Source organism: Capsicum annuum, chromosome 10, assembly GCF_002878395.1.
Source record: "Capsicum annuum cultivar UCD-10X-F1 chromosome 10, UCD10Xv1.1, whole genome shotgun sequence".
NCBI classification, from domain to species: domain Eukaryota; kingdom Viridiplantae; phylum Streptophyta; class Magnoliopsida; order Solanales; family Solanaceae; genus Capsicum; species Capsicum annuum.
Genome location: NC_061120.1, coordinates 71,246,395 through 71,261,422, shown reverse-complemented (window position 1 = coordinate 71,261,422; position 15,028 = coordinate 71,246,395). Strand labels below are relative to the sequence as shown.

Here is a 15,028-nt window from a genome sequence, read left to right as displayed (position 1 = left end):
GACCCTAAACATATGTTTAGTTTAATTTTTAAAGTGTATTTTTAAAAAAATCATTATAGTTCCATTAATTTTATTCAGAATCACAATTATCATATTTTGCGTAAACATGTCAACTTGAAAAACTATATTATTTTTTGAAAGATACTTTCATCACAGTTCTCCAAAAAAATTGTCAGGCACTCCGATTGTTTAAAAATATGAGAATGAGTAGATTAATCTTTCAACTTCTATAAAAATAAAAATAATAGCATATTGTTCAAACATTAAAAGTAGAAGTATTTTCATGAATTTTGTGTCTTGCATCTCATTTTCTTTACGCAACATGTAGATTTTATCTAGGAGCTCCTTCACATAATCATTGGTGTCTCCAAATACGGATGTTCTATCCATCTGCGAAATCAATAATGTAATATGATAATTGCATCAATCATTGTAATTTAATTAAGAGAAATTAAATAATAAACAATCAATCAATCGCTTTACTTTTTGGGTAAGATAGATATAAGCATAGAGAGTCGATCATTGAGGCGTTTCCTTTTCCTTCTTTCAGTCATTAGACAAAATATACTATATATATCTAAAAATAATTGTAAACATGTACAAACAATGTAATTATTTATCATAGAATATTTGAATGACCTCTCGATCTTATCTGACTCTGCCCTTGCTGCTTATCCTTCATAGTACTTTTCACTCTTTTTAATGCATTTAGAGATGAATAACGAATCATTTTCTCCTAGCCATTCTATACCTATTTGTAGCACATTATTTCAGGCCAAATAACAAGGCTACTATTTTAGCTAAGTTGCTTGTTTCTTCGCCAACGAAAAATATAGAATAGGCAAAAACAATCATTTCCTAGTTATTTATGATCAGACCTTCACCTCCAGATGACTTTGAATGCAATTACCATCACTTTTGAGTTACAACTCTATTTCTCTTTATTTAGATTACCACAAAAAAAATAAAATTGAAACCATTGATCTAAGCAAAGACATTAACGACACTCCTATCGACGAATATATAAGATAGTAGAGAAATAATAACAATAATATTAATGATAAAGAAAATTAGATAATACTCGGCGACGTATAAAACTTCTACCTTCTTACCTTCCTATCTAAGGTCATGTCCTCAATAAGCTAGCCATAGAAATATCATGGTCTATTTAACTCTCTCTCAAATATTATTTCGACCTACCTTTATCTTTTCTAATCCAGAATCAAAATAAAATAACAATGTCATTCAAGGACCAAAAATTTCACTAAATATCATAATTAAACATGAAGTCTATACACTTGTATCTTTTAAACATCAAACAACACAAATTTAGTTGATAAAAATATAAGATAGAAATACATTTGTAACCAAATTCCTTGACAATTGATTGACCATAAATTGTACCCAAAAATTCATTATATTCTAGACGACGACTTTTCATTTATCTTGTGCTCAAATGAATGTCATTATTCCTTTCTTTTTGAAAATAAAATAATACATCATAAAAATATGATTTCTTATATCTTTTTAATCTTAACAAATAAAATTTACTAAACTAAAATAAGAGATTCAGATTATACTAACAAAGGAATTTCAACACTAACGTAAGCATGTCTCTTATTTGACAACAAAATTACAGAAAATTTTTGAATTTAACTTCAAACTTTAATATTTATTTGATAAAACATGTTATCACTTTTTAAATTTGAATTGCGTATTTATTATAAGTATATAAATAAATTATGTACAATCAGATGTTAAAAACAAACAAATAATATTAATCATTCAGTATTCAGATATAGAAATAACATATTAATTATTCAGACATGCCTTTAGATTCAAACGTCTTAATTTTTTTTAAAAATAAAACAGATACATCCCTAGCATTGAATCTCTAACACCACAATAAGTTTCTTTATGTAGAAAAAGAATCATTTGACATAAACGCTCAATAACGCAAATAAAAATAAGAAAGCGCACTCCAACTTCTTCCAAGTTTGATTAGTTCTTTGCCTTTATGGACGTTTTCTCTTTCGCCTTAGAACCAATTTTTTTGGACTTCTATTAATACTCATATGTAATAAAAATCTACAAAATTGATATCACTAATTGCCATACCTTAGCATTGCTTCAAACAATGCTGTTGAGGAGGAGATTCAGCACACCAGCTGGAATGCACTTGAGGACCCCATTTAACCACCAGTGTCTTTAAAGACATTGCATCGTATAATTGGGAAACACGAAAATACTAAGGCCTCGTTTGATCATGAAAATTATAATTTTTTGAATTTAAAGTTATAGTTGAAGTTAAAGTTGAAGTTGTGTTTGACCATGAAAATAAACGGAAAAGGGCTAGAAATACCCCTCAAGTATTAAAATTGGTTCAAAAATATTCTCTGTTACCCTATTGGGCCAAAAATACCCTTCAAGTATTGAAATTGGTTCAAAAATACTCCTCCATCTACCTTTATGGCTCAAAATACCTTTGCAACTAACGATTTTTTAAATCATAAATAAAATTGAAAAAAAGGTGAGAAATATCCTTCAAATATTGAAATTGGTTCTAAAACACCCTTTCATCCACCTTTATGCCTCAAAAATACTCTTGCAACTAACGTTTTTTTAATCATAATTAAAATTTTTATTAAATGCGAGACAATTTTCTATTGGTCGAAACTAAATTAATTAAAATATTAAGCCCAATTTGGACTCAACTAAAACTATCCGATCCAAACCCTACAAAATTAATCATAATTTTAACCGGTGAATGGTGTGAAGTGTGTGGTGTAAAGTGGTCTCGCGCGGAAAATGCACATGCCAGTGGTGGCAAGACTATTTGATGTATATAAACAAAAATAGTGACAACTATTTCGGAAAGAATGTAGCATTTTTTTTTTTATACAAACTAAATGTGTCACGTAAAATGAAATAGAGGAAGTAACAAGATAGTGTTGCCTAAGACGTGGCATAACCAAGACATCTCAATTAATTTTGCTAGCTAACACATCAAAATATACATCACAAAAAATACCAAACTAATATTATAATTAGGGGATAAAATTCTTCACAACATTACATTAGACTAACAGATTCTAATTCAACTAAGTTCCTGCATTTGATAGCAAAAATTACTCATACCACCGAGTAGTTTTAGTTGGGGCAAATTTAGTACGACTTGGGTTAGGAGCAATTTAATAGAAACCTGAACTCTTAGAACAAAATAATTCCTTGGACATATTTGATACCTATGTCACAATTTGGCCGACTTTTTCTAGTAATTTATTTTAAAAAATTTAGTTGATTTTAAGGTCCAAAATTTTAGGTATGTAATTTAAATACAAGGTCTTACATAAAAATTTTAGGTATATAATTCAAACAAGGTAAGATTTAATAATTAAGTTTTAATTTTTATATATTTGAAAAAAGTAGTAAAAGATGATTTTGTGATTTTTAATGAAGGACAAAAAATTTGATTCACTTTTCTAAGGATCTTCACACTTTTAATATTAGAATTAATATAATTAGCATAACGTAGAATTATAGTATTGTAATTTGTTATCTTAGGTTAAAATATCTATCTATTTATCTATCTATCTATCTATCTATAATTCTACCCTATGCTAATTATATTAATCCTAACCAAAGAAGGAATAAAGTAATACTCTCTTTCATCCCTTTTAAGTGTTTTATTTAGGTTGGACACTTCCCTTAATAAGTTTCTTACTGATATAAAATCCAAACTATTTTTATTATTATACCCCTAATTAAATTTAGATTGGACACACCTTTAATCTCTTTTCAATTAATGATCTTGATAATTTGAATAAAGATATAATAGAAAGATTTTAATCAAATTATTCTTACAAAAATTAAAAAAACAATTAAAAAGAAATATAAACACAACTTAAATAGCATTTACAAAGAAAATGGAAGGAGAGTAAAATGCTTATACTCGTTACTATAAACGACGCTTAATAAAGAATCAATAAGCCAGCGAATACTCTCTCCCAGAGTCTAGGATTTCAATTTCCTATGTTTAGTCGTAGTGCCGTTCGTTGTCCTTTTCTAACTTGTAGGAACTTGGAATCAAAATAAATCACAAAATAAAAAAAATGATTAAAATAGGCTATCTATTTAAAAAGTTATTAAAATAGGCTAAACGTAATAATTTATTACGTTTTTTACTTTTTTCTTAACGGTCAACTAACATAGTTGACTTTTTAAAAAACGTAAGAAATTATTACGTTTTACATATTTATTTGTAAAACGTAATAATTTCTTACGCTTTATCAGAAAAATATATAAAACGTAAGAAATTATTACGTTTTACATGAAATCGTAAGAAATTATTACGTTTTACACGAAATTTGAGGTAAGAAAAGATAGTGATTTGTCACATCACTATTTCACTAAAAAAAAAAACATTTTTTTCGGAAAATTTATACTAAAACGTAAAAAGAAAAACTTACGTTGTCCACTTTTCGTGACCCCCACCCACTTTCTTGGGCAAATTAATTAAGGGTGACAAAAAAGTTTCAAAACTAAAAAAGAGTGACCCAAGTTTTAAATATTGAATAGAGGTGACAATTTTAAGATTAGTGTTAATGATACTAATTTTAAAACTCTCAAGTTTTATTATTTACACAAATATTCCTATCACATATTTACACAAAGATCTCTGTAGCAACTTTGACAGTTGTTGCAGCAACTTCGATAGTTGCTACAACAACTTCAACAGTTGCTGTAACACAACAACTAATAGTAGTTGTTGCAGCAATTACCGTAATTGCTGAAGCAACTCTCGTAGTTGTTGAACCAACTCTCGTAGTTGCTGAAGTAACTCTCGTAGTTGCTGAATTTGCTAAATTATTTCTTTATTAATTTTTTAAAAAAATCAAAAAATTTCTTTTCAAACTTTTTAATTGTTTTTATAAAAATAACTCATGAAAATTAAAAAAGAAAAAACGAAATGAAAAAAGAAAGAAAAAGAAGAAGAGAAAAAAATAAGAAGAAGAAGATGGGGAGAAAGAAAAAGAACAAGAAAGATTGAATGATAAGAAAAGGGGAAAATCTAAAATCTAAAATTTAAAATTTGGAGTTTGAAGACTTTTTAAAAAATTAAAAAGTTTTAAAAAATTACACTTTACATCCTAATTAATTTAATCCCAATTTAAATGAAACTTTGACATTAGCCGATCAAAATTATCAATATTTTTAATTCAATTTTTTTTTTTTTTTTTTTTAATCACCTTTCACTTAATTTTTTTCTCTTTCCTCGTTATCACATCACCAAAGACATTTATACAAACTCATAAAGTTAATAGCTTTCAACAGAACACACCTTTTAAAGTATGTTCTCGTAGCTTGCACGACCGGAGGCGGACCTGGCACATGTATATACCTGAAGATACTTATATATAATCATAAGTGCGCCCTGATGAACACCAGTGAACTTTGGATGCCTTAGTTCTAGTTGCACTTTCCCACAAAAGTGACCCAGGTTTGATTTCCAGGGTCACGTTTATCTTTGCAAATTTTTTATTTTATTATTTTTAGCAATGAAAATGACAACACGGATTCGAAAGTACGACCTCCTGCTTACTCAAGGTTTCCTTTTCCATTAGGCTACTACACTCATTTGCTTTTTTTGAGTTAGAGATTTATTTATTATCCTAAAACATATATTTAGCCTATGTATTTATATTTTCGTCATTATTTAAGCCTCTATTGACCAGTCAGTCCGTCATAACACCATTCTTCATTCCTCATTGAAAGGTTCTCAAGACTTATGTAAAGATAATGGTACACCCGCATTCTTCGAATCCTGGGTTCACCTCTGTGCACGACTAACCAAGGAAAATGCTAGGACAAAAAAATGCTCAGTGGCCTCAATCTGTTGTAATCTTCTTGGCCTATAAAAGTGATCAGAGAACAGACAAATCAGAATTCCTTTGCCTCCTTAAAGGATTAGGAAATGATTATTACATTATTGGAACTAATCAGCTGTAATAAGTGGATATTTTTACCTATAGTATCCCAAAGACCTAAATTCACTGTGGTTCCTTCGACAACCACATTGACAGGAAAGTTGTCAAACACCGTCGGCACATAGTCCTGGTTTGCACAAATACACAAAGACTAAGTAAACCCAAGTTCAATCTCAGGAATAAAGAAATTCAAAACTGTCAACTTTGTGAGTTTGTATCAAATGTCTTTGGTGATGTGACAATGAGGAAAGAGAAATGAAGAAAGTGGGTGTGGGTCAGGATTAAAGGAGACAACGTAAGTTTTTCTTACGTGTTTTAAGATAAATTTTGAAAAAGAGTAACTTTTTTAATGATGTGACAAATTATTATTTTTTTTATATAAAATTTTATGTAAAACGTAATAATTTCTTATGTTTTATATATTTTTCTAACTAAGAAATTATTAGGTTTTACAAATAAATATGTAAAACATAATAAATTTTTATGTTTTTTAAAAATTCAACTCCGTTAATTAATTATTAAATAAAAAATAAAAAATATAATAAATTAGTACGTTTAGCTTATTTTGATAATTTTTTAAATAAATAATTTATTTTGATCACTTTCTTTTTTTTTTTTTTTTTTCTTGTGGCTCATTTTGATTTCAAATTCAACTTGTAGCAGCAAACAAATCCTCCTTATAAATAGGAGAAAACAAATCAGCCCCCCATTTCTCAGAGGAAAAACAACAGCTACATTCTTCATTAATTAAACAAGAATTAGGGTTTTCAACAAAAGGAGAAACTAGAAGCAAATCATGCCGAAGAACAAGGGAAAGGGGGGTAAGAACAGGAAGAGAGGGAAGAACGAAGCCGATGATGAGAAAAGAGAACTTATTTTCAAAGAAGATGGACAAGAATACGCTCAGGTACAACGTATGTTAGGTAACGGACGATGTGAAGCTACATGTATTGATGGAACCAAACGTCTCTGTCATATTCGTGGTAAAATGCATAAGAAAGTTTGGATTGCAGCTGGTGACATTGTTCTCGTTGGCCTTCGTGATTATCAGGTACATACATCTTTTTCTCCATTTTTTTTTTGTTTTTCCAGATTTGTTTTTGTTTCGACTAATTGATGTTGCATCCTTGGAGAAAGACATTCGTTTTTGGGTTACATGATTTGTATTTTATTCCACTTTGATGTATGATTTTTCATAACATTCCATGTATAACTTTTGTGACCCTAATGAATTACGTATTAGGAACAGAAATAATCTTCTACGTCAATCAATCAATCTTCGGCTCAGCTTTATCAAAGGTGTGCCTAAGCCCTGAAGTTGGGTTCTGTCACGATCCGAACCAGGGCCTTGGCCATGACGGACATCCCGAATCATGAAGGCCTGAGAGCCTTCTAACTTGTAATTATATACACCATTTATATATAAATAGGAAATGCGGAAATAAAATCTGCTACGGAAACATGGTCATAATCTAAATTTAGTTTAACAATAAGGAATAAAATACCATATCAACTAAACACCGTCTGAAAACCGTCGAAATCTCTACTACATGATCAAATAACAACTGTCTGAAAACTCGGACAAGACCCTCAGTAGATCAAAACTATAATAAATAATAACTGTCTGAAAGAAAACTAGGCCTTCTGAAATATAGAAGGCTCACCAACCGGTACTCTTCACTTCTCTCTAATGAAATCTACTGCTTATCAGAACCCCTGGATTGTGCCTCAGAACCTGGAGGGAGGGGGGGTCAATACAGATGTACTGGTACGCAGAGCAATCCAAAATAAAGCTTTTATATAAATAAAATAGTTGAGAGCTAGTCGTAAACATCATGAAAGATATAATTTTCAAAGCACATGGGCATTCTTGAAAAAACATAAAAACCTTTCTGTCAAAAGCAGTTTCTGATCTTTGTATTACTTTTGAGTTAGGTGGCACTTCCCTACAATTATGATATTCCACGGGCGGTATGGAATCCGTCATTGACTCGACGGGAAGCCCCCAACCCGAGTGTGCCGCAAGGGTTGGAGTTTTTGATTCTGATACGCCACACGGCACTAGGCCAGCGTAATATAATATACCCGGATCGGCAAATCACGATTTCGGGCAACGAGTTGTTTGAACTCGTGCCTTCTTCGGGAACCACCTAACATCTCTTTATGCCCAATTTTATCCTGTTCTGAATCATGCATTATTCTAGTTTCAACATCTGGAAATTCGGACTTCAAACATGCATTCTATTTTGTTCTGAATTACCATGGCATAATCTGAATTGGTGTCGTCGTACCAAAACTTGCAAGTCCTCTTTTCTGAGCCATAATATATCATGCATAATTCTTTTATTAAAACACAGTTCAGACCACCCAAACATGCAAACAATATAAAAGATTTCATGTTCCGAAAACACGAGTCAAAACTATGCTGAGATTATTCAAACATATGGTGGTCATGTGTTCTTTTGGCAAACCATGCTACTCTTTGTTACATGCATATTCAACATTTATCAACATGCATAACCCTCTCTTTTTATTTTGAAATCATATTCAAGTCATAGCATAAATCAAGACATTTCATATCATGCTTTCAAGATGCAATTTAGAACAATCCATATCATATGGAAGATGGGAAAAATCATAACAAGAGAGGGGTTCATTATAATTCATGCTCTCAATTAGATATTCATCCTTAAACACATTCATATATATATATATATATATATATATAATTTTTCAATCAATTTGGGGAAGGTCTGAAGACCAAAACCATACCGTCAAAACTTCTAAAACATGATTATATTCATAAATCCAAAACCCTTTTCTTAAAACATGATTTCTACACCCATGAGATTTTTAGGAAAATCCCGCGTACCTTAGATTATGAACTTTGGATGAACACTTTCTTTTGGGACTCCATTTGTACTTTTGATAGATGATTCTTGAAGATCTTAGTTTGGGGATTCTAATTCTTGAATCAATTTTGGAATTTAAATGGTGAAATTTTAAGGGATCTTGAATCTTAGGTTGAGGCCCTAGGGTTTGGTTCTTGAGTGTATTTGAGAGAAAGGAGTATATTTTGGTGAATGTGGGGCTTAATCTTATATTTATAGAGCTATGGGGTGAAGGAAAAATACCAAAATACCCCTCCAAAACCATTTGGAAAATGCTGAATTTATCAGCTGATGACATTGGGCTGATGTCGTCACATATGTGACATGCCATCAGCTTATGTCATCACAAAATGTTGAAATTTATGACTTTCTGCCTAAGCCTGACGACAGTTTCAGATAAGTCGTCAGAAATGTGATAAGCCGTCAGAAATGTCATCAGACAGTTGCCAGGCTGATATGCTAGAGTAAAATGGGCATAACCTTTTGCTCTGATATCGGATTTTGGCAAAATTAGTGGCGTTGGAAAGAGAACTCAAAGACCTTTCATTTGATATATAGTAGGTCACCCAGTTTGTCATATATAATGAGTTATGGTCGATTGAAGTTGACCCAAGTTTTGATGCTCACTAAAACTTGAACGATAGGAAAGCTTTCAACTAGTCCTTGAGTTAGGGGACCTCTATGATATCGACTCATGCTCAACTAGATTCCTACATTACATTATTGATTAACACAAAAAAATTTTCATAGGATTTATGGCTCTTGGATCATTTACGCATAGAAATGACGGTTTTTTGTTCTAGCCCAAATTGCGGGGTGTTACAGGTTCAAACCATGTTGAGCGCTTCACCTTCCTTAACGTTCGCTTCAGCGTTGTCATCAAGGCTCAAATAGACAAATATTTTCTTGCAAATGAGCATTTCCTGAAGACGTGATACTATATTTAATTTTTTTGTTAAAAAAAAATCATTTTCTTTGTCCATATATTTGTTGTTCACGCTTATAATTATTATTCTTGGACTAAACATGTTCATTTATACTTTTTCTTCATTGCGCCTTAAAGGCCTAATTGACCTTAGAGCTTTTTTGCTCTTTTGATAACAGCTTCTTCTATCAGGATATTGAACCAGCTATGCAAAGCTTATATGCAACTGGAGTTGAATATAGCCATCCTTGTATACGAACATGAACAAAATTATTTGCCTCCATAGTCCATAGTCTTCTAATTCAGTATTGAAACTATTCTTCCATTCAGAGTTGTTGTTCCAATAGATAGCTTATAGTCACAATGAAAAGTGGGATCTTTGTGTGATTGAGTCCTGTGAATCTGCAAGTATGTCTCTGTTTAGCCAGAACAGAAACGGCTTTGGGAATTACTTTTACTTGTTCAATCAATTGCATCATTGGATTGCTGCTGTTATCTTAGTTCTACTAGAATGTGGATGTGTAATATTTATTAACTCAATAATTGGATTTGCCAGGATGATAAAGCTGATGTTATCCTGAAGTACATGCCAGATGAGGCCAGGCTGTTGAAGGCATATGGAGAGTTGCCGGAGAACATTAGGCTCAATGAGGGTGTTGCTAATGTATTGGATGAAGAGGATGAGCGCGATGTTGATGATTATATTGAGTTTGAGGATGAGGACATCGACAGAATTTAAAGTTCTTGCTACTTAATTTTTTTTGTCTTACTAATCTTTTATGGGTGTTTAATTCTCTATGATTGAGAGCTTATATGTATGTTAAAAGAAACATATGATCAAGCTTTATGCCATTTAGGTTTCTCTTATGAATATTTATGCTTCCATGATACGGATACAATAATAACGAGTTACTATATTTTTTCGGATTAGCACATTTTCCTGGATGGTTTGCCTGCATTTATGCTTTTGAATATTCTTTGGTGGCTTCTTCTGAGTTTGTTGCTATATACCTCGTTAAACGAGCCCTAGGTTATGATTCATTGAGCCATTCCTGAAGAGAGAGAGAACCAGTATGGTGTAACAAGCTGCAGAAATAGACTATCATTCATAACACTATCAAATGAAACTGAAACACAGAATATTTGAAGATGTACTAAGATGAAGAAAAATACATCAAAACCTACTCTTACTTCCCATGAGCATATGCCGCTTGTACAAGAAACTGACAGCCCATTCGCACTGGTGCTAGGATTCGTTCACTGTGAATTTGACATCAAATTTACATGCATTTATTCAGATCCTGCAACCTTCTTCTTCAATTCCTCAATGTCTTCGGCCAATTCTTTTCTACTTGACTGTCAGCAACGAACAACAAATTCAAAGCTGAATTCAGATTTGTCATGGTTAGGCAATGTTCATGAGACTGACATAGACAGCACAGTGATAACATTGAAGTATCTCAGTTTTGGCTAGTTTGATGGGATGAGTCACCATGGAGGAATGTGATGTAGAGGGGGTTGTCTGAAACTACCCGCAGCCCCTCTTATTAAGTTAACTTTAGGTCGGTTTATCCACAAACACTACCCCTTGAAACTGGATGGACTTACTAAACAATGATTATGAAGAATAGTTCACACCACATAGGAAACAATAGGATAGCAGGCCACCTTGCAAAGTCAGGCCATGAAATGCATTGAGCAACCTGTGGCCAATCTTTCAAGGTGCCCAGATGGATATTCAAATGGTGCTTTCAAGATTATCTGGTTCACTATTAGAACATCTAACTCTTGGAAAAAGTACGATACTGACAGGCTGACAGTGTTTTTAAAAAATAATAATCCTCCGTTTAAAAAAGAATGACCTACTTTACTTTTTAGTCCATTACAAAAACAATGACCCATTTCCTTTTTTGGCAACACTTTAATTCCAACTTTCCATGTGACATGTTTCAGACCACAAGATTAAATGACATTTTGGTAGTTTTGATACAATTTTAATTTAAGACCACAAAATTTAAAAGTATTTTTTTTCTTACACTTCGTGCCAAGTCATAAGATGTCATCCTTTTTGAAACGAAGGGAGTAGTTGTGTATGGGCAAGTTAGCATGTACCTCAATTAGTCTAGGCTGACAGAGAATAGGAAGCTCGTGACATAATTATTGCTTAACGGAAAGTACTAGCTTATAGCCACAATCTTACCTTGAAGAGAAGGTAGCGGTAGACAAACCATCCAGTATATCCAAGTCCTACCAACTCCAAGACTTTCGGTAGCTGCAGAAAAGGGAGAAACATTAGTGACTCCTGATGGTTGGACCAAACCACAGAAGAGATCTATTAAAGACATGATCTGAGTCTCTCATACAAATGAAAATTCAGAAACATATGAAAATTCAGAAACATATAGCAGGGAAAAGACTCAGAACATTCTTAAAGCAATTCCTCAAGTAAATCAATTATCTTATATTCCATCGATCTACTTACCAGAGGAACTGAGTTGACGGCACCAACAAGAATTGAAGATAGCCAGATTGCCACAATTGCCCCACCACCGTAAAGTAGCACTGTCGTCTTGTCTTCAACAGCATCCCACTATAACCAATACACAAATATTCAATGTGGGTTAGACATAAACAAATCGTTCATAAATCATAAATAGGCTAAAAATAGATCCAATCCTAATCTCGTATAAAAATGAAAAGCTATTTATTCCAATCAGTAAAGTAAAATGCATCTCTAAATAATTCTTTAATTGTATTATAGGGACTCTCACGTTGTCTCCATTCCAAAATATTCCAACATGGAAAATGCGTACTATGTAGCCAAAATTAGGTAGCATTCAGCAGATAAAAACTATGAAGAACACTCTAAAGAAGGTTAAAAAACCAAGAAGTTCATGGTTGCACTGAATTCTCATATCAAAGTTATCATGACATAGTCCTATTTGACTATTAGTGATTCACTCATCAATGATCTACTTTTACTATTAAATCGAAGAAAATGTCAAGAAATTATAAATGTAACAAACTGACGAGTACTGGTCTATAAGTATTTTGCAGGAATAAGTAACTCACGCTCTATGGTGATGTAGCATTTACAAAACAAGGTTTAGCTCTTTGATAAACCTCAAAGAGATGCAACAAAAGAGAGATGGACTACCAAATGACTTGATTGTTTGTGACAAGCCATCTAGTTTACCTTTTCTTTTAGCTCGGTTAGGAATTCACTAGTATCAACAGAAGTTTCTTCAGATGAAGACGCTTTAACCTGGAGTAATGAAGACCTTCTGGATTCTGTTACAGAACATCAATACAAATCATGAGAACATCTTTGAAAAACAGAAAACATCATACTAATACAATGCCCATCACTTATATTTAGGTAACAACATTAAGCCAGTAACTAGAGGTTCTCTGTTATCTGTCCAGAACCTTATCTGCATACAACCTTTATAATCTAGGTAGAAACATAATTCCAGCTTTTACCTTTATAATCTAGATAGAAAAAGAATTCCAACTTTGGCCAGGATTTACTACAAATTTCTGGTTTTATATACACAATATTATCACAATGTCCACGAAACATGATCGTACTAAAATATGAAAAATTCCACACAAATATGCATCACAACCAAAAATTGGAATGTACTCTGAACTAAGTCAGTCAGATACCATTATCCATTAGCAAGAAGCATGGACACTTTTTGAAACCATTATCCATTAGCAAGAAGCATGGACATTTTTTGAAATTATAATAACAATAGAAATCACAAATGAGAAGTACTTTGTAAGGCTACCAAAACTAGGTTAAATTGTCAATAGCCAATTCATCGAAAAGGATACAGGAAAGTAGAAAAAGCTAATAACTAGTTTATTGCAGAAAAAGTATCCAAAAAGGTGTAACTTACATAATTAAGTTCCCATTTATTAATGTTGATGGTCAAAAACACAAGATGAAGTATCAAATTTTTGTGAGTTTCAGGAGTTCACTTTTTCTACCTGAATTACTAGGTGTTCACTTTTCCTACCTAAACTACCATAAATTATTTATTAAAACACGCCCAATTGTCTGTTGTTCCTTTTTCTACCTGAAATATCAGAATTTTCAGGTAGAAAAAGCAAAAGAACTTACAATTGACATGTGTTTTTAATAAACACTTGGTGATAATTTAGTAGAAAACTTGTACATTTCATAGTTTATGCATGAAACTCGAAAAACGTGGAATACTTAAAGAAATAGCAAATTGCGAGTTGCCTAACTCCCGTACTTTGCGGCCCCTGAAATACAAATCAAACTAGTTCGAGGGAAAACAAACATGGAAGAAAGAATACCTGTAAAGTTGAAGGAAGTGGAAAATGCTGGAGTAGAAACACGGGGTGGTAGATAAGGTAAGGCAGAGCAGCAAAATGGGTTGGCCTTAAGTGGGAAATGACTAGTAAAGACGGCAGCAGTGGCGGCCATGGAAGTAGAAGCTGCTGCAACCCCCGCCATTTTTGGATGTGTGGCTGTGTGTTGGTTACTTAGCCTCTGTGAGTTGCTCTCTTTAGGATGGAGAGAGATTTGGTTATGTTAAATACCTAAAGCTTTTCTCGTTCGTCCGTTCTCTATCTTCAAAAACTAATCCTTTTTACTCTCACGTACACATTTTAAAATCATGGACCAAATTACGTAATAGTACAATCTCTCTCTCTCTATATATATATAAAACAAAACATAAGTAAGATAAGATGCCACGTGTCAAACTATTAAAATAGTCATGTGGTAATTTTTAAGACAATATTAAAAAATACTTTAAGATAAATTTAAAAATATTGTAATAAAAATTTTGAATTGAAAAATTAAGTATTTGAATTTGAATAAATTATCCTTTTACAAAACAGATTTTTATTATCTTAAAAATAGAAACTAATAATTAAAGAGTTCTAATAGATATATATTATTTCAAACTTATCTCTTATAAAATTTAAATGTTATAAAATATATTTAAATATAATTTATTTACATATTAGGGAAATATAAAATTATTGATGATAATAATAATAATGATAAATATGCATTTAATTTTAAAAAATATTTATAAATATTGAAAAAAATAAAAGTATTAATATAACTAATATTAATAATAATAGTACACACTTATGTAGTAGTACTTTTAGTTATTTTTTAAAACAGGCGTGGTAGTAGTATTACTTAATAATAATAATAATAATAATAATAATAATAATAA

At 31.7% G+C, this 15,028-nt stretch overlaps 2 protein-coding genes across 3 annotated transcripts; one reads left to right on the top strand and one right to left on the bottom strand.

Annotated features, from left to right (window-relative positions):
• Positions 1 to 6,639: 6,639 nt before the first annotated feature.
• Positions 6,640 to 10,733, top strand: LOC107845540 (eukaryotic translation initiation factor 1A). Its single transcript, XM_047397998.1, has 2 exons — positions 6,640 to 7,038; positions 10,360 to 10,733. Exons 1-2 carry the CDS (start codon positions 6,784 to 6,786, stop codon positions 10,540 to 10,542), a joined length of 438 nt encoding a protein of 145 aa, XP_047253954.1. The 5' UTR covers positions 6,640 to 6,783; the 3' UTR covers positions 10,543 to 10,733.
• Positions 10,734 to 10,877: 144 nt separating this feature from the next.
• On the bottom strand, positions 10,878 to 14,474 carry LOC107845539 (protein CURVATURE THYLAKOID 1A, chloroplastic). 2 transcript variants are annotated; one of them, XM_016689919.2, is made up of 5 exons: positions 14,133 to 14,474; positions 13,000 to 13,094; positions 12,286 to 12,393; positions 12,004 to 12,075; positions 10,878 to 11,159 (listed from the first exon to the last, which is right to left on the bottom strand). In XM_016689919.2, the coding sequence occupies exons 1-5, from the start codon at positions 14,290 to 14,292 to the stop codon at positions 11,094 to 11,096; spliced, it is 501 nt and encodes a 166-aa protein (XP_016545405.1). In that variant the 5' UTR covers positions 14,293 to 14,474; the 3' UTR covers positions 10,878 to 11,093. The 2 variants fall into 2 exon arrangements, with proteins under 2 accessions (XP_016545405.1, XP_016545406.1); XM_016689920.2 differs by having other exon boundaries at positions 10,878 to 11,187; positions 14,133 to 14,466.
• Positions 14,475 to 15,028: the final 554 nt, after the last annotated feature.